Here is a 20,703-nt window from a genome sequence, read left to right on the forward strand (position 1 = left end):
GTTCTGTTCTCTGTCTCCCCCTTTTAGACTGTGAGCCCACTGTTGGGTAGGGACTGTCTCTATGTGATGCCAATTTGTACTTCCCAAGCGCTTAGTACAGTGCTCTGCGCATAGTAAGCGCTCAATAAATACGATTGATTGATTGATTGATTGATTGATTTAGCCTGGAGAAGCAAAGACAAAGGGTGATGGGACAAAGGGCCTTGGATGGTTTATGAAGAGTTTTAATGGGGAAGATGTTGACCAGTTGATTTCCATGTTTGCTGAGCACCAAAGCAAACAAATGGTCTTAAAGCAGTAAGGATTTCAGATGGACATAGAGAAGAATTTCTTGACTTTCAGGGTGATAAAACCCTGAACTAGACTACCACAAGAGTTGTAAGATCCTGGAGATCTTTAAGAAAAAATAGGCTTTCAGCTGTCCTGAATTGTAGTTATTCATCTGCCTGGAGACAGGATGCTGAAAACAGTGTTGAAAGGTTCTTTTGTTTGTTTGTTTGTTTGTTCTAATTTAACCAGAATGCTGGTGACTTCTGTCACTCCCAACCCCCCAACCTCTCACCACTTCCTGCTACCCCCTCCACTACCTTCCTGGCACATGGCCCTGGGTCTTGGGACCCTTTATTAGTGGGTTACAATGGTGCAAAATGAAAATACATTATAAAAGTACATATAAATGGTATAGTCAATTCATTGACAGAACACCAGATAAGTAATATAGGAGCTCTGACCTTTGATGACTAAAATGATATTACTTACTGCAGGAACACCATTAGCCAAACCTTTACAAAGGGAGTAAAGTCAGGGGTGCATTTGCTACATCACCCACCAATAATTCACAAGAGCAGATAGTGAGATCTTTGGCAAAAGATCAGAGGTAAGGAAAACAGAAGAGTTGGGACTTGTCTCATCTTTGAACATGTCACTTAATGCCTCAAAACTTTATACTGGTTCCCCCTTGCCCTCTATATCCAGTGCATGCAGAGAATGCAAATTCTTGATCAACCCACCTCTCTCATTCTTCTCTGCCCCTTTGCCCTCTCCTCCCTCAAAAAGGCCTCTCATCTCCCTTCCTCCCTCATCTCTTCCCCATCTTTGCAAATCCCAGAAACAACCTTATACTCCCCATCTGTCAAGCAAGTGCCTATTCCTTTTCAGAATTCTCCTCAGATGCCTCCTCCTCCTCCTCTTGCAAATATTTCCCTAACTAATTAGGAGTGGGTCAAGGCAATTCAGTGACCTGGAGACCTTCCTCACCCTCCACCCCAGACCAAGGCATGTGTGGATCTATATAAATTGTCAGGCTAATACTGCCAACCATTACAGTCAACTATTAAACGATTCTATGTTGCCAAAATGGCTTCATTTTTCCTAGCTCCAATCATCCTCGTAAACCAAACTGCAGGTCAGGATGCAGTGTGGAGAAAATTATGTTAACTGAATTCATTTATTCTCACAAAATACACAGAAACTACCTTTAGATTTAGGTTCTGCATTTTTTGGGGTGGGGAGGGAGAATGGTTGGAGATTAAGCAAGTAAGGATCTTCTTCAGATTATATTCTGAATAACTTCTTGTTTAAGGCTCTCCCTGACATATAGGACTAAACACCACAAGATGGTTATGCATAAGGTTGTACATGTAAAACAATCAGTCTCAGGTTAATTTCTCCCAATAGTGACTCAGCTCTGCCATAAAAATAAGCAGCCTTTGTGTGGTATGTGGGCACATCTTTTATAAATGGCACCAATGGTTTAAGTTTGTGAGTCCTTAAAATCATTTGCCTCTGCTTCCTATGGAACATTTCAGGGACACCAGCAATTGGTCTTAATTCAGTAGGCATTTCCTGACATCTCATGGTCCAGGCAGTCCAGGTTGCTTTAACACCAACTAATAGTTTTGCTGAATTAGGGTTTCTTCTGTGACTGCTTCAATGTTAGCTACTTTGGATAGCCCCAGCTTACACACCAGATTTCTGACACTACGTAAGATTGACCCCCTGTAATAGCTAGGCATAGAAGATATTTCAGTTTCTAAAAATAGATGCTTTAAGCTACCCCCTTGCCTCATCAGCAGCCCTTTGGATAACTGTGATCCAGACAAGATCAGCCATCAGATTACCTAGGGACCGTAGTGTTAATGAAGTGCAGGGTCTAGGATCATGTCTGCCACATTGAGCATCAATCCGATTCCCTAACGTTATTATTCAGGATGCTACAGATGGGACAGATTCACAACAATGAGGACATTGAGTCATTCACAGCCGGGAGCCGTGCCCCTCATCCCACAGTCCTGCCCCTGGCAGTGAAGTACATGCTTTGCACTCTAAACCAAAGAGCCAAAGGTAAACCTGGTATATTAGGGTGGGAAACTGACTTCATTTACCAGACATATTGATTGGTACCCACAGCCCTACAGAAAGCTAAAATTAGGCAGTAAAATTATTCTGACCTTGATTAGGGATTCCTGAGAAATCCTTATCAAAGGAGTTACAACTTGCACTCCATCAGGTGGTGGAGTGGGGGAGAAAGGGAGTGGTTCTTTTATAGTTGTAAAGTTGTTTCTGTGGTATATTTTTTTCCTAAACTTACTTTCTTCCTAGGGATTTTTTTCCCCTTTGGGGCAGCTGTTCAGGGAGGAAAATCTCTGCAAATAAACTTAAAAAATTAGGAAAAGAAACCACATAAAGCTGAAGTCTTCCACTTTCTCTCACCTCTCCCCTGAAGCTTGCCAATCTTGGGGGGGTTCAACATAGTGCAAGTGGCTGCTCCTTGAATAATGTTTTGCTTCTACCTGCAGAAGCATTCGAAGCAAGGCTTCTGGTGACTGAGGGTAAACTTGATGAGGGTAAACTTTTAACATCTCTCAGTAGCTAGAAAATCTGTTCAGTCTACCATGACTAAAAAAGACACTCATTTCTGTTCTTTAAAAGAACTATTTACCCAATGGTGTGAGCTCCCTCACTGACACAGACTAAAGTCTCAGTGTTGTGTTTTTCTCTTTACCCTAGCTGCAGATTCTCTGACCGTGTTGAGTATCCAAACAGAGCATATGGTGCTTGCGCTATCCAAGTGCCTCTGTCTTTTAACATGTGAAGGAGTGCTACAGGGCCTGCCTCTTTTTATTTTCTTTCAAAGCAGCTTCTTTATGTGAATGGTCTGGAAGGGAGGGAGGAACAGCAGGCGGGCTGGGCCTGACATCACTCACTACTAGAAGAGAGGCAGGAAAGGAATTTGACTTGATGAGCCAAAGTTTAGAAGAAATTGTTGAAAAAGAGGCAATTTCTGACTGACGAACTTTGGGATCCAAACTGTGGACCTTGGTAAGCTGAGTCTGTGGACTTGTGGGTCTGTGATTTCATAATGACTTGAAAATTTATGAAGGAGGAATTCAAAGCACTGAATACTGGGCAATTTCACAAAGCTAGGGTGGGCAGCACAGTTCACACTAATGGCTTTATCTTCATTTTTGAAAAATCCTTTAAAGTTCCACATTTATTTATTTATTTATTTATTTTGCATTGAGGAAAGTACAGAACTATGAAATGCAGTTGGGTGGACACTTTCAAAATATGTACTTTGGATATGGCAAAGTAATTAGCTATTCCTCGGTAGTAGTAGACCTTTTTAAGGTCAGAAAGAAATGGCAGCTCCATCTTTCAGAAATCGTAAATTGAATTCGGTTTCTGATTACGTATTTCTAGATTTTCAGTAGAGCTAGTTTTAATTTCAATTTATGATTAGGATTGTATTTCCTTAGAGTCCAAAGTTCTAGTGATTTATAGGTGCCTAAACCTTATTAACCTGGGATGTGTGCTTTGTAATCATGTTTTGTATTTCTCTAGTTAGGCACTTAAGAAATACAATCCTATATATCCAGTACAACATGTGATGGAATGGCTACCCAGGCCATTGGCTAGTGCATTCTCTATTTGGGGGCAGCTAGGGGATAAATGTTTGGGAAAAAAGAGAATATTTACCATTTTTCCCTCTTCTCCCAGATTAGTTATCCAAATAAACAAGTATAATCTGCATGTAGTAATATGAAAATGTGTTCTAAAAATTGGCTCAATCGAATTCAGGAACACATATAGGAAATACACTTTTTATTATGGTCTTTAAATGAAACCTGTTATTGTGATGTCTTTTTGTTTTAATGAGAATTGTCTCTAGACTCTATTATCTACAGTGCCAAGTTTTGTTCACCAGCTATATTGAGTAGAAAAAGTTCTATACCTGGGGTCCTGAACTGTTGAGAAAACAAGAGGCCTCTTTAATTGGTTAGAATAATGGCATTACCAGAGAGGTTAAATCCCATTTGTTCTGTTTACTTTCAGCTGTCAGCTAGTCCAACATTAGCTCAGACCTTCCATAGCTGCCCTTGTAACTTCAGTATTTGATTTCACTGTTTAAAAAGTCGCTTTTTCACTACTTGCCTGAGTTAAGTGAGGGGAGCATCTGAGTGCTTTTCAGAGATCATTAGGTTTGCCCTGACAGATGCCAGATTTGTAGATTCTTATACTGAATTGCCGCCATTCATTCAGAGGGGGAATTCAGCAGTTTAGTTGTGATCGTCAGCTACTTGAGTATTTTGGTTGTTGAAGGAATGGCTCCCTTTGAAGGGCTATGCTTCATCCTATTTGAAACTCGTCACTGCACGTCCACAGAATGAATGTGTTAATACCTTAACATTTCCCAGATGTGCTGCCTGTCACTTAAACTAGTGACTTTACAGCCGGAAAAGGAGGGGCAGTGATCTGAGCAAGGACGAATCTAGGAAGGATATGATCATCAGAGATTTCCCAGATTCCCTTTATTTAGAGTAGAAGTAAAGGCTAGACTTTGTTTCCAGTGAAATATGATCCCAAGAGTGAGTGGTTTGTTTGGGATATTGCTCCTGGGACAGGCGGAAAAGAGAATAAGGGTTGAAGTTACTGAGGACTAAAATTGATCAAACCACAAGGAAATCCACATAGGTTATGTCCTAGGATGTGATGGGGAGGAAATGACAGACCTGAAAGGGTGGATCCAATATCTACTGGTCATTAAAACTGGTCTGCAACTATGGATCCATTTGGGCTTTTTTTGTTTGGTTTTTGTTTTTAATAATAATAATAATAATGACGGCATTTATTAAGCGCTTACTATGTGCAAAGCACTGTTCTAAGCGCTGGGGAGGTTACAAGGTGATTAGGTTGTCCCCCAGGGGGCTCACAGTCTTAATCCCCATTTTACAGATGAGGTACGGAGGCACAGAGAAGTTAAGTGACTTGCCCAAAGTCACACAGCTGACAGTTGGCGGAGGCGGGATTTGAACCCACGACCTCTGACTCCCAAGCCCACACTCTTGCCACTGAGCCATTCTGCTTCTTGAATTCCTGCCATTAATTTAGCTTTAACTGTTCTCCTTTTTAGATTTAAAAAGGTAGACCTGTTGAGTCAGTCACATAGGTATTGAATTGCTTTCACAATTGGCTCCTTCACAGGATTGATTCCGCTCATGGACTTGTGAGATTTCTGAACCAGTATTCTTTCACCCCTTGTCACTCCCTTATTTTTAAAAAAATCTCTATGCAGGGTTAAATGAATGGCTTTCAGAGTGACTCCTAAATTATAACTCAATTTCCGATGTGAAAGTAGCCAGTGGAGGTCAGTAGAAACCGAGTTGTGCGGCAGTGTAATTTGTAAGTGCTCTCTGTATTCCTGTGACGTATATCCCCTGTTAATATAAATTATCGATATGCTGTTTTAAGTGTAGGAGGCAGCAGCATATGGAGTAATTAATGTCTTAAAGGATTATGATACAGTGGCTTGAGCATCATGTAAATCCAACCCCAGCATAACTGTGAAGGTCTCTAACCACATAAAAGCTGGTCTGAACTGAAATTCATGCTCTCAAACAGAAATATTAGGCTTCTCAATGACTATAAAAATGAGTAGTTCTGTAGATAAGAAGTTTTCACTGTAGAGAACAAAAAAATGAGGGGAAAAGGAAAGGTTCACTGACTGAGATTTTTTGCTTAGAAAATCTCTCTTCTGACCTCTCCCCACCACTTCCTGGTTGTTTGCCTTTCTGAGGTTCCTCTTCATTCTGTTTGGAGGCGAGAGGAATATCGGAAAGCATTAGTAGTAGCACTTGGAATACCATCCCCAGCAGTTGGGTATGTACTAGATAAGGTCTGTCTAGTCATGATCTGTCTAGGAGGAGCCTGGATTTAACTAGCTCCTAAAGAGCCAAATCCTCTTTCTTTCATTCCCATTTGCAAGGCTGAACTAGACAAATCCCTTTTTGCTTTCTACTTCTCAATGGCATCTCACTTTCAGCCAGCAACCTTGAAGAGGAGAGGGATGGGACTTGATGATGGTGCTTTTTGTTGCAATTCTGCAAGAAAGGGTCGACGAAACGTGGATGAGGTCTTGCAGGCAGTGTCTTTACGGTGATATTGTACCCTCTTTGGGGCTTCTTGATTGGTTTAGGATTGGCAGAAGTGCTGTTGCTCGGAGTTTCCTCCCCTTGTCCCTCCTCCAGCCTACCTAGTGTCTGGGATCTGGAAATTGCTCTGAGGTCACCGTATGTGACAACAAGTTTGAGGATGTACATGTTTGGGGATTGGAAAAACCCAAAATGCACTCTGTGAAAAAGATGGAGCATTGATGTCAGATTTCCTCAGGGTTCTGCAAGAAACAGAGTGGTCTGGTGGATAGAGCACAGGCCTGGGAGTCAGAAGTACCTGGATTCTAATCCCCACTTCATCACTTCTCTGCTCTATAATCATGGGCAAGTCACTTCTCTGTACCTCCATTACCTCATCTGAAAAATGGGGATTAAGACTGTGAGCCCCCTGAGGGACATGAACTGTTTCCAACCTGATTAGCTTGGCTTTTCCCCAGTGCTTAGTACAGTGCTTGGCACATAGTAAGCACTTAATATATTAAAAAAGCCTTCCACATTATAGGAGAACTGGGTGAGTTCATTTTCCTGATCACCACATTGGTAACTGATGGCTTTTCCAATCTCTCTGTGGACTCCTAACTTTATACTCCTCAAGGATTGGTGTTTTGATACTAACCTTCATATAACATCCCTCAGTCTTTTCTTCTTCAAAGTAAATAAGCTAAAGTATTTATCTCATTTCTCCTTTGTTCTCTTCTGGAGTGCCTGAAATTTCTCCAAGTCTTTTACATTTTGTAGCATCAAAATGATTGTATTACTAATTGGGTTTAATCATGCTCATTGTGTCTGAAGCTGTGTACAAGTGCAAAACCATTTCTTCCCACACCGTGTCATGCCATATCCAGACAAGATAACATTGTCGAAGCCAAAATGCAAAGTGAAAACATACGTTGCGGACAAGAAACGTATCTACCAACCTTGTTATAATGTACTCTCCCAAGTGCTTAGTACAGTGCTCTGCACACAGTAAGTGCTCAATACGATTGACTGATTGATTATTAGGGAGTGTTGGAAGATTGACCATCAGGAATGCAGCCCATTCAACTTTTGTCCTCTGATCCATGCGTGCTGCACTATCAACATATAAGTACAAAGGCTTTAAAAGTCAGTCAGAATATGCTAATTTTATGGAATAGTAATAATAATGATAATAATAATGATGATATTTGTTAAGCGCTTACTATCTGCCTAGCACTGTTCTGAGCACTGGGGTAGATACAAGGTAATCAGGTTGTGCCACGTGGGGCTCACAGTCTGAATCCTCATTTTACAGATGAGGTAACTGAGGCACAGAGAAATTAAGTGACTTGCCAAAAGTCACACAGTTGGTAAGCGGCGGAGTTGGGATTAGAACTCACAATGTTTGACTCCCAAACCCGTGCTCTTTCCACAGAGCCATGCTGCTTCTCGTAGTGGCTAAGGGGTTCTGATTTTGAGGATGGAAAAGTTCACAGAGAAGAAATGCGATGTTGATTTTAGAGGTTGAATCCGGAGAGAAAGGAAGACAGAAAAGAGAGAAAGGAAATATCAACAGTAGTAGGAATAGTATTTATTTAGTTCTCACTGTGTGCAGAGCACTGTACTGAGTGCTAGGAGAAAATACACAGGTGGGTATTAGCTGTGGTCCCTCGCCCTCAGGGGGCTCACAATCCAAGAATTTAAGTGGGGAGGAAGTGGGGATGAAACATTAAAACACAACACAAACACACACGCAACATGGGCTCAAAGTCTCGGCGGGGATGGAGGAGTCCAAGAGTGTGTGGGAGCATGCCAGGAGCAAGAAGGTGGGCATCTGGGTGGCTCAGTGGAAAGAGCCCGGGCTTTGGAGTCAGAGGTCATGGGTTCGAATCCCGGCTCCGCCACATGTCTGCTGTGTAACCTTGGGCAAGTCACTTAACTTCTCTGAGCCTCAGTTCCCTCATCTGTAAAATGGGGATTAAGACTGTGAGCCCCACGTGGGACAACCTGATCACTTTGTATCCCCCAAGCGCTTAGAACAGTGCTTTGCACATAGTAAGCGCTTAACAAATGCCAACATTATTATTATTATTATTATTATTATTATTATCTGGGGCATTTTGTTACCACCAGTAGGGTTTACAGGGCTCATCCCTAGTCATGTCTCCACGTTCATACGGAAAGTTGCCCAGAGCACCTTTGAAAATATATGGACTTCCATGTCCAGGGTTTGGAACAGACTCATTCTCTTTGGTAACCTCACATGAATGTGGACTAAACCCTGGGTCTAAAATTGCCAGAGAGGGAGGAACAAGAAGCCAGAATTCTACCCCAAGGTAAGCAGTTCCTTACTTGGAGAGAGAAGACAAGGAATGGGAGGAGCATACAAATCCTTGTAAGCTGCTTGTTGGCTCTCTTTGTGGTACCTCAGGTCAGATATTACTTGCTTCCATTTTACTCAGTGGAGTATGAGCCTGGCTAATAGGTTTCTATATGCAAAACTGTTATCTTTCAGTTGTTGAGTAAGCGAAAGGCAGGTGAAATCTCAAAGCAGAAGTTTGGCAGAATAAGTTTTTATAAACTGGGTGAGTAAGTTTGGTTTAATTCAATCAGAGATCAGATTAAGGTCAAAGAGTTTGAATCCAATCATTACTGCTTCAAGAATCTCAAAGCAATTTTTCTGAGTAATGAGAAGGAAGAGCACTTTTGCACCTGGAACTGTCTGGGCCAAAACAGAGCAGGGGTCCTACTTTTATTTAGAATCTGATGTGAAGGAGGGCTTTGGGTCTTTTGGAAACAGACCACAAAATTCAAAGGTGCATTACAAAAATGCTTTGCTTCTGAGAGAATGCCCTTGATTTTTCCTTCCACACCAGGGAAGAAAACCTCTTTCTAATCCTTCTTCTCTACATAAATGTGTGATACACTGGCTTGTTTGCTTTCCTCATTAGTTGGGGAGACAAGGTGAGGTTTTATCACCAAATGAGTGACCTCCCCCTCTCATTCATAGCCTTTTCCCAATAGCAGGCACCCCTCCCCCGCCCCCCCACCCAACTCATTTCATGATAAAAAGATTTCCAACCAGGACCCAAAAATTTAGTCCTTATCAGTTGTGTAATTTTCCCATACAGTATGTAATTCAAAGGTGATAAAGATAGGAATGGTGAAAGGGGGGGGGGGGGCAGAGAGGAAATCTACCCGACTTTATAATAACAAATAAATCTTATTTTGCATCTTAAGGTGGAGAAGAAGTTTGTATGTATAAAGGAATTAAAAATAACTGGATTAAAGGATCAGGACACCTATTACCTGGAGAAAATAGCTTCCAAATGAAATACCTTGGCTTTAGTTGCAAGAAATCTGGGTTATTCAGAGAATAGAGACCTGGTTGCATGGCAGCAGCTTCTGATATTTGAGTCATTCAGGTCACTGTGTACTTTTAGACCAGGAAGCTAGGAAAAAGCAGAATGAATTTGCTACATACAAGGTTGAGAAGAGAATGAATTATGTTGGAGAGAGCCCCCAGGAAGCACCTCAAGAGCTAAAGAAACTATATCCTCAACTTTCCATATTCTCCCAACATATGGGATAATCTCACTGACGCCTTACTGGGCCAAAGCAGCTCAATAAAGTAGTCAGGTAATGTTTTTTCCCTCTCCCTTTACAGTATTTTCTTACCCCATCTCTGACTTACTGCACTAATTCAGGAAGGTCCTAAGAATCAACCTTCTGAAATCTGGAAAAGGTAGGAACCAACATTTTTTTTATGGTATTTGTTAAGCACTTACCATGTGTCAAGCACTGTTCAGATACACATGAAATGGGTTGGACACAGTCCCTTTCCTGCAAGGGCCAAGTAGGAGGGAGAACAGAGTCTAGTGACTTGGAAATGTGCCTTTGCTGTCTATTCCATTTCTTCTTTATTTATTTCCATTTTCTTCATTTGCTCATTAGTATTTGAGTTCCTCCTGGATGCTAAAAGACTGGACTAAGAAGCTCTGGGGACAGTACAATAATGCAAAAGGCAAGCTCCCTGAAGGAGCTTACAGGCTAATGATTATCAACCTCCAGTGGATGTCAACAGTTTAGAGAGATCTTGGGAAGAAGGCACCTAGGTTTCAGAGAGAAGCAAAATGGTGACTGGTGATAAGAAGTTAAAACATTAAAATGTGTGCTCGAGAGGAATAATGTGATGTTGATGAGATTGGATATTATTTCCATCCATAAAAGCTGAAATCCTGGCATAGATTGCAGAAGGCTCTGTCAAATGTGATCCTTGGATTCTTTTTGAGTAGAGCCATTGTTTCAAGTGAGGATTCAAGGTTAAGGCGGCAATCATGAAATTATCATATAAGCGCTCAACAAATACGACTGAATGAATGAATTAGTGAATGTTGATTCACTGTTGATTGCAAGGGAAGGGCCTGCCAATGCATCAACTCATTCTTCCTACTGTCCTATTCTATCTTCTCCTCTACTAGGTTATCTAAATGAACAGCTCACTCCAGCACTTGGATTTTGTAAGAGAAGAATTTAGGAAAGGAGGGCATAAGCTGATATTTGACTATTTTGGAAGTTTGTAATTGGACTGTAGAGATGCACTGTGGGTTTATGTTCAGAGTACTAAAGCCTAAAATAAATGGGGTCATGGGCCTGTTCCCAGGAGTGATAGGAAATTCCAGGAGAGGCCAGAGCAGCAGAACTATTTGGTAGTGGTGCAGCAGCTGTTAATACAACCTCTTTCCCAACTCTACTCCTGTGACATCTGCCTCCTCTTGTCTTCAGTTAGTCAATATTTATTGCACTCTGTTATGTGTGAGACTCTATGCAGATACTTATCACTCTTTCCAGTTATCTTCTCCATCTGCCTCCCTCCCCTTCTCCCCAAGCTAATTAAATTCAAGACTGATACTATTTCTCTGCTCTTTTCACCTTGCCTAGCTTTGTTAACGCTGTTTGGTGGAGGAAGGATGTGTGGGGCCTGATAGGATACAGGGGAGGCTGAGGGTGGTGGTCATGTCAGGGTGAAAAAGTCTAGGACCAGACAGACCACAGGGTTAGGCCATGGTCATTTTTAAACGTTTTATCTGCATCTGGCTTTTAATGCACCATCAATTCCCACCCATTTTTCTTAGCTCCTCCTTAAGGTATCATACTGTGATATAAAGGGCTGCATGGTCTAATTTATGATTCTTGAACAATGAATCCCCTGCATAGAATTTAAAATCTGACTATGTGTATTCCTCTGTCAAATTTTGCGTGAAATTGAATTTACCCAAATAAACCGCAGATCAGCATCAGGAGGGATCAGTAATGATTTGCTATGGTGGATGATGCCTCTTCTGCCACTTCAGGCAATCGACTGAAGATATGAAGTGAATCCCAGTGTAATTTTGGAATGGATTTTGTTCACGACTGAGTCCTCAGAAATTGGTGATAATCTTCCCACTCCCTAGAAAATACATTCAGTATTTTAGACCCCAACTACTGTATATAGCCATGCTTTTCCATTGCCTTCTCAGACTTCTTACCTTCGGAGAGCACTCCCATTTTGCAGGGGCTGTATTCTAGAAGAAGCTCGTATTATGGAAACATTGCTTCATAGTAAGCATGGATGCAATGGTTATTAATGGGTTGGGGGTAGGTGGTTTGAAGATACCACCTTGACTGACATTTTGGGATACAGATTCCTGTGCTATTGTTAAATCCAACCACTAGCAGAATGTCTAATATCCTTACCTTTAAGAAGCAGCACGGCCTGGTGGAAAGGGCACAGAACCGGGAGTCAGGAGACTTGGGTTCTACTCCTGACTCCACTACTTACCCGCTGTGTGACATTGGGGTTAAGCCACTGAACTCCTATGTTCTTAGGTTTCCTCTTGTGTTCCCCCTCTCCCTTAGACTGTGAGCCCAGTCTGATATCATTATCTTGTATCTAATACAATGCTTAGCACAGTACTTAGCACATAGTAAGCACTAAAATACTTTGGCATTCATTATTTTACTGTATCAAATACTGTAAGGTTACAAGAACACCAAGAAGCACATTCATTCATTCAGTTGTATTTATTGAGCGCTTACTGTGTGCAGAGCACCGTACTAAGCACTTGGGAAGCACAAGTTGGCAACATATAGAGATGGTCCCTACCCAACAGCGGGCTCACAGTCTAGAAGGGGGAGACAGACAACAAAACAAGACATATTAACAAAATAAAATAAATAGAATAAATGTACTATATGGTATAGTACAGTAAGGCTGAAGCAGAGGCTGGGAAACGTAGCATCACACATTGACAGGGCACCACACACATTTGCACAACTGTTTCTTCTTACCCCAAATATTCAATCAATCAGTCATATTTATTGATCGCTTATCATGTGCAGAGCACTATGCTAAGCACTTGGGAGAGTACTGTACCATGGAGTTGGTAGACTTGATCCCTGCCCACGAGGATTTTACAGTCTAGAGGGGGAGGCAGACATTAAAATAAATTACAGATACAGGAACTGTACATAATGATATGTATGTAAGTGCTATGGGGCTGGGGGTGGGTGTGTATCAAAGTGCTTAAGGGATACAGACCCAAGAGCATAGCCCACACAGAGAGGAGGGCAAATAGGGCAGGGAAAAGAGGCGTTAGTAAGGGAAGGCCTCTTGGAGGAGATGTGATTTTAGTAGGACTTTGAAGATGAAGAGAGGGGTGGTCTGTCTGATATGAAGGGGTAGGGAGTTCCAGGTCAGAGGGAGGAAGTGGGCAAGGAGCTGGCAGTGAGATAGATGAGATGGTGGAACAGTGAGTAGGTTGGCATTAGTGGGGCAAAGTGTGTGAGCTGGGATGTAGGAGGAAATCAACGAGTTAGGAGGGCAAGGTGATTGAGTGCTTTAAAGCCGACGGAAAGCAGTTTCTGTTTGATGCAGTGGAGTTTGGTGTGGATTTACTTATGTTAACTTGTGGTTTGGGCTATACTCAAAAACAGATTCATGTTGGAGGAAGAATATTCCATCATTCTTTCATCATGGTATACCAAACCATATAATGAAAACATGTTATAGCAGAAATGGGTGTATTAAGATATTCTTAGCTAGTTCTTAGAGGTAGAGCTGTGCATGGCCTTGGGCCAGCCAGAGCCCTGTGTAGTAATAATAATAATAGTAATAACAAATACCATCATTATTTGTTAAGCGCTTACTATGTGCCAAGCCCTGTTCTAAGTGCTGGGGTAGATACAAGGTAATCAGGTTGTCCCACGTGGGGCTCACAGTCTTAATCACCATTTTACAGATGAGGGAACTGAGGCACAGAGAAGTTAAGTGACTTGCCCAAAGCTGACAAGTGGTGGAGCCTGGATTAGAATTTACGACCTCTGACTCCCAAGTCCGTGCTCTTGCCACGTGCTCTTGCCACTAATCCATGATGCTTGTACTAGCTCCCCAGAAGAGGTTTAGGGCAGATTTTAGGGCAGATCCCCATTGATTTGTTGGTTTCTTTGTAATTAAAGGGCAAAATAGAACGTGGTAGATGCAGAATTTAGGTTATTTAGATATCTGTAATTTATTTATATTAATGTCTGTCTCTCCCTCTAGACTGTAAGCTTGTTCTGGGCAGGGAATGTGTCTGTCTGTTATTGTACTCCCTCAAGCGCTTAATACAGTGCTTTGCACATAGTAAGTTTTCAAATTTGAATGAATGAATGAAAGACACAATGGTTAAGTTTAAAACTACAGCTAAAGAAAGGGTTCCCAACCTTCTCATGCACAGGAGTCATATTAAATGAAACGTTGGGGAGTTGGTGTGCAAAGAACCAAATCATACAGTTTAAACAGAAGAATGAGAAGAGTGGGAGAGAGGAAAGGAGGAAGGAAAATGGAGGGATGGGAGAAAGAGAGAAAATGAACAAGCTCATTCTTGGTTCATTTGAGAGGGGAAATTGAGGGGTGGCACCATGTGGCCAAGCCCCATGACTGCTGTTGTCACCTCTCACTCACCCTCCCCCCCAACTCTTCTCCACTGTTGCTACCACTGTTTTGTCCTGGGTGCTGAATCTTTTCCTCCAGTGGGCATGGGGCTCATCCCAACTTTCCCAGGACACGTGATTATGGCAGTACTTCTTGTAGGGGCTGCTTTGGCCCCCTCTTTTTTATGCTCTTCACTGTCCAGTGTGTGGCTAATCACTGCCCCCGCCTTTATTCACAATACCCAGCACCCACAGGCTGCTTAAGTGTTCCTCTTCCCTGTCTGGTTTGGCTGGCTAGCCTTGGCCCCACTGCTGCTTTGACTGGTTTGGGGGGAGAGGGGAGGAGAGCAAGAGGAGCTTCAGCTTGACCTGGCTTCCGGTGAGATCATTGGAGCCCCCACTGTGGGGCTGCATTCTGCAGGCAGAGGCCAAAGCTTGGAGCTTCCATCTTGACTTTCCACTTGGCCCCTTTCCGGCTCAAAATGGGCTGGGGCGGGCAAGCATCTCTGCTCAGAATGCTGTGAGGGGGAATTAATGATCTCATCTTCACAGTGCCAAGTTTGTCCAACAAGTGGGCAGCTAGGCTGGGAGAGCAATCTGTGGTATCCTCAAGAACCAGATATGACTCCTAACCCCTTGATCTAAAGCATCGAAAGGATGTGGATGCTGACAAGAGTTAACAGCTGGGAGGAAGGGGGGAAATATACTCACTCTTCGTTTTTTTATTTATTTTTAAAAGCCCATAAGACACTGGTTTTTTTTTAACCTAAGAAAAAACACTGTTTAAAAGCACTCTAGGAAAGCACCACAGTTCTTTATAAATCTCAGAGACTGTTACGGACTACACTGTTTAGAAGGCTTCAATTCAGGCGACTGGAAAAATTCTTCTTAGATGATGAGCCCTGCAAGGGACAGGAATTACATCTAATTTCCACTTGTGTATTCTCTCTCAGCACTTAGGTCTGCACACAGTAAGCGCTTAATAGATACTATTACTACTACTGCTTATTGCTTCCAAAGCTTTTACAATTGAATAAAAACAGTGAAATGGGTTAGACCTCCAAGAAGAACAGTGGGCTGACATTCTGAAGTAGTAAGTTTTAAAATCAGAAATGACACTGCCGTTCCTAGAGGGATAGAAGCTGCTCTCATAACAGTTTTACTAATCAATCAGTGAGTCAGTCAATAGCATTTATGGAGTGTCTATGGTACTGAGCTCTTAGGAGAGAGCAATAGAGTTAGCAACGTGACCTCTGCCTTTAGGTTTGTCATGTGCTGAAACATCCAGTCATTTAGTGAATTTCCTTACCGGAATATTCTCCCCTTTCGCTTTTCAAAGAGAACTGGAATCCTACAGCTAAAATGCTGGAAAAATCCAAGAGTCCTTATATGAAGTAACCAGAAAAAGGAAGGTGGTAACTGGCTTGAAAATGATGATTAAACAATGGCTTCTCCAGATTATGGTAAAACTTTATGTCTTGAGTGAGCAAGTCCCACAGCTTTGTATTTCCTTCCCATTCTGTGTGACCTTTTTTATCTTGACAAGTTGAAGAAACATTCAGACTTACTTTCTCCTGGGTGTTGATTTCTTCTGTAAGCTCTTGGAAGTTCCTTGCATAAGAGAAAAATTGCATTTGTAGAGCCTGACCTGATCTTGTTTTTCTTTGTGCCGTCTTTATTCTAGAAACCTCCCAAACTTCCTGAGGATGACGTCAGGTTGAAAAAAACCAGAATCCAATACAGTGCCAATTTCCTGGAGCCGGCCGCCAGCATCCTTCCCTCCAGCAGTGAGAAAATGGAAATTGAAGTTCCCATTGCAGAATGTAAAAGTGCTACTGGGGCGGACCCAGCTTCGGCTTCACATCCCATGGACCATCCTTCCCCTTTCTATTCCCCCGTGCCCAGTCACAATGGCCTCCTTCCAGACTCCCACGAATCCCTGGACAATGAAGTGGCCAAAGAGATCAGATATCTAGATGAGGTGCTGGAGGCCAACTGCTGTGATTCTTCTGCCGACGCCGCTTACAACGGGACGTCCTCTCCAGAACCCAGTGTGACCATTGCCAAGGGAGAAGCCAGCCCGTCCATCCCCACGTCCAGCTGCCCAGAGCCCACTGAGAGCAGGGAAACAGCCATCGCCCTTCCTCTCACTGAGCTGAACAAAGCTAGCCCCATGGCAGAGGCTCTGAAGCCCAATGGGCACCCTCTTGATGGGCAGAGGGAGGCGCTTGGTGAAAGCTGGCCAGCTCCTGTGAGTCCCAGTTCTTCAACCAGCTCAAGGGGGTCCTCCCGGGACGGAGAGACCACCCATACCACACTGAAGAAAGAGGCCAAATTTGAGCTGCGCGCCTTCCACGAGGATAAGAAGCCGTTGAAGCTCTTCGATGATGACTGTAGTGAGAAGGATAAATACCGGGTCCGGAAAGTCAGACCGTCGGAGGAGATGCTGGAGCTGGAAAAGGAAAGAAGGGAGCTGATACGTAGCCAGGCGGTAAAGAAAAATCCTGGCATCGCAGCCAAATGGTGGAACCCACCCCAGGAAAAGACCCTGGAGGAGCAGCTAGATGAAGAGCATCTCGAGTCCCACAAAAAATACAAGGAACGTAAGGAACGGCGGCAGCAACAGGAAAAACAGCAGCTCCTTCTGCTGCAGCAACAGCAGCAACTACTGCAGAAGCAGCAGCCTCTGAACCAACCGTGTGTGAGCCCAGCCTCCCCCAACCAGTCCCACTGCGCTTTTGAACTTCCAGATGAGTCCATCAGCCAGAAGAAGGATATTGTCACAGAGCAAATCGACTTTTCGTTGGCCAGAAAACAGTTTCAGTTGATGGAGAATTCCCGGCAGGCAGCAGCCAGGGGGCCAGGGGCCCCAAAGCTATTCTCCATCAAGCCCTTCTACAGACCTTTGGGCTCCAGTCTCCCAGAAAAGGCTCTGACCATAACGAGACCTGCTTCTATCGGGGTCCCTCCTGAGGAAGATGACATCACCTCCACCAAGCCGGTAAAGGCCACCTGTGGTCCAGGGATCCAGAACAGTCCCACCAATCCAAGCGAGGCAGCAAAACACGGGCCGATGGCCAAGCTGTGGGCAGAGGAGGGCGAGTTTATGAGTGCCAGAGCAGTCTTCACCGTGGTGAAGGACGACGACCATGGCATATTAGATCAGTTTTCCCAGTCGGTCAACATCTCTTCGCCTCCAGAAGAGCTGGACTCCGGTTTAGACGAGTTGTCCATGCGGTCTCAGGACACCACAGTTTTGGAAACCCTCTCCAACGACTTCAGCATGGACAACATAAGCGATAGCGGGGCCTCCAACGAGACGATGAACGCCCTGCAGGAGAATTCACTGGCCGATTTCTCCCTGCCCCAAACCCCTCAGACCGAGATCCCCCTCGAAAGCCGTCCGGAGGGGGTATCCAAGTCGTTCAGCGACCACGGTTTCTACTCCCCCTCCTCCACCCAGGGGGACTCATTGCTAATGGATGAACACCTGGAATACCAGGCTGGTCTCCTGGTGCAGAACGCGATCCAACAAGCCATAGCCGAGCAGGCTGACAAAGCGGGCTGCATACCCGCTGAGGATGCAGTAGCGCTGAAAAGCCCAGTCAAAGAGGAGGAGGAAGTCAGCAGCCCAGCAGCCTGCTCAGGAAAGCCTCGGAACACATTTGAGCCTCCTCAGGTGTCTTCTCCAGTTCAAGAAAAAAGAGATGTGTTACCAAAGACGCTGGCAGCCGAAGACGCGGAACTCAGGGAAAAGATGACCTCGCGGCAGCCTCCTGAGGCTCATACTATCCACCCGGCCCCCAGTGAGGAGAGCAGGCCAGAAGTGAGCTATTTCAGCAAGTATTCAGAGGCAGCTGAGCTAAGGAGCACAGCCTCCATCTTGGCCAATCAAGAATCCGAGGTGACAGTGGGACCATATAAACTGAGGTCGAAAAAGCAGCGGACTCTGTCCATGATTGAAGAGGAGATCCGAGCAGCTCAGGAAAGAGAGGAGGAGCTGAAGAGGCAGAGACAAGTCCGACAAATAGCACAGAGCCCCACTACGAAGAATGCACCTCCTCTGCCCTCCAGAACGGTGTGTTATAAGACGGCTCCTGGTAAGTGACGGAGATCCAACGGGTTATGGGGTAAGACAGCTATGGTCGATTGCACGCAACCGTAGTTCTCTTCTAGTGCTTTTCCCTAAGGGAGATGGCATCAATTTGTGATTAGGGTTCGATGTGGGTGTGCGCAGAGCTTTTAATGTTTAAATGCTCCTAGGCTCTGTCCTTATCTAAATGCAGGCATATAGATCTGTTGGCCTGTAATAGGAGTGGATGGCTGCCCTCTGCAAAGTGAAGTGTGCTACGTTTATTGAGCTTGGAAGGGATCCGCCAACTTCCATTTGGTAAGATAGCTATTGTTTTGTGATTCATAATTGTCTGGGCATTGGTCATTTTTATTTGAAAGGGTGACTGCTTTTCGGCTGTAGCATTAAAGGCAGGGACAGGCATTGCATGATTGTTCGTACAACATCCCAGCCTCAGGGACATCACCCTGGGTACCCACCCTTTTTCTCCATGTTGCACGCCATGGTGAGCTGTCAGATATTTGTAAGACTGAAGACCCCATGACACGCTACTTGAGAATGTCCATCAGTGGGCCCTTGAAACATTTCTTCCAACACATTTGGTGACGGAAGTCCCCCAAATGTCTTCTTTCAGATCATCCCACGGCACTTTCTTTGGGATCCCTGATCGTCCATCTTCTCACGTGACCAGTTTCATTCAGTTGTATTTCATTCAATAGTATTTATTGAGTACTTAGTGTGTGCTAAGCACTGTGCTAAGCGTTTAGCGCTGTACTAAACCGAGCTCCTAATACGCAAGACTTGTGACCGTTTGTGCTCTCACGTTTACTACCTGAAGAATTTGTCCAGACATTTAGTGGCATATATTGGGTCAGATTTCTTGTTCAAAGTCTAAATCAGGTGGTGCAGTGCTGACATCCATAGAGTAGTTGGATTGCACTGTTTAGCCTGGTCCATCTTGGTGTTGGTCTCTTTCTTCCTGAATCGTCATTTTTAGTTCTTTGCCGATCGGAGCATTGTGTATAAAAGTGTTCTAGCAGGGAGCCGAATTCAGTGACCCCTTCATCCCCAGTGTTGGGCCGGTACCACAAAATGATGCTTAGTCTGTTACCCGTGCTATTTGTATGCTTCAGACACAGCCATTCATACACAGTACTTTCTGAATTCACTTCTCTTGGACTTTAGAGAGGCCAGTGCTTCCTCAGAATATTACAGACATATCCAAACAGCCTCTCGATTCCTCCACTGCACTTTCCAGTAGCAGTCCTCCTTCTCTGATCAAGCAATCAGTTGTATTTATTGAGTGCTTACTGCATACAGAGCACTGTACTAAGCACTTGGGAGAGTGCACAATAACAGAGTTGGTAGACATGTTCCCTGCCCACAGTAAGCTTACAGTTTAGAGATCAATGATGAGAAATTGATAAAACAGAATTACTTGTGTGACTGTTCCATTACTGTTTAATCAAAGAATCTTGGTGAATTTTCTCTGGTAGCTAGGCTTTGGGCAACTCAGTTGTGATACTGGGTCTTGATGCTCCTTGAATTTCTCTTGCAGAGGGTATACAGCAAAAGTCTTGACAGGTCGTATGCTTTGGCTTGAATCTCTCCTGAGATGGCAAGAGTTTGCAGTTAAGAATGTCCCTCCTTCCTGGACCTCCAAGTGAAATCTGACTCAATTTCATCAGAGATGGAAAATAATTAGCTTCTTGTGCTTCAAGGATGTATTGACATCCTTGAAATTTCATGACACATTTGTAGTATTCTGAGTTTTGGGCTAGAGCTTATGCAGCGGTTGAACATTATTCCCTTCTGTACTCTAGCATCATTGCAAATCCTATCAGATTTTTTTTTCTGAGAAATCTACCCTGAACAATTCTAAATCTTCCAGTGATGAGATATGAAATGGAATGGTAAGTTTCCCTTTCTTTCCACAAAGAGAGTCAAAGTTCTTCAAAAGGGTACCTCCTACTCTGTCTCTTCTCCTCCCTCAGAGCTTCAGGAGAGTAGCATGTGTGGGTCTTTTGTATTGTGAACCATCATGTCACTTGACATCATGTTGCCTGGCACAAAGTAAGTACTTAAATACCATAAAATGGAATTAAAAACTTGGTGACAAGAAGAGTCTTATTGGAAACCACTGAAGTCTCTGAAGGTGGGTGTCTCTAAAAGAAAGTTTGAAGTCAACACTAGGCCAACAGTGACTATGTCAGAACAATCTAGCACTCATTCTATTAATTAGCATAAAGCCTAGAGAATCACAGA

The 20,703-nt window shown here is 43.6% G+C and overlaps 1 protein-coding gene across 6 annotated transcripts in view; it reads left to right on the forward strand.

Moving 5' to 3' along the window:
• The window catches only part of PALM2AKAP2 (PALM2 and AKAP2 fusion), a 467,268-nt gene that overhangs the window by 420,650 nt on the left and 25,915 nt on the right, over positions 1–20,703 (forward strand). For all 6 annotated transcript variants that reach the window (XM_038770160.1, XM_038770164.1, XM_038770162.1 and 3 more), the window contains one exon: positions 16,051–18,466. In XM_038770160.1, coding sequence (XP_038626088.1) covers positions 16,051–18,466 — 2,416 coding nt within the window. The remainder of the gene's footprint in view (positions 1–16,050; positions 18,467–20,703) is intronic.

The sequence above is a fragment of the Tachyglossus aculeatus genome, chromosome X3 (genome assembly GCF_015852505.1).
Source record: "Tachyglossus aculeatus isolate mTacAcu1 chromosome X3, mTacAcu1.pri, whole genome shotgun sequence".
NCBI classification, from domain to species: Eukaryota; Metazoa; Chordata; class Mammalia; order Monotremata; family Tachyglossidae; genus Tachyglossus; species Tachyglossus aculeatus.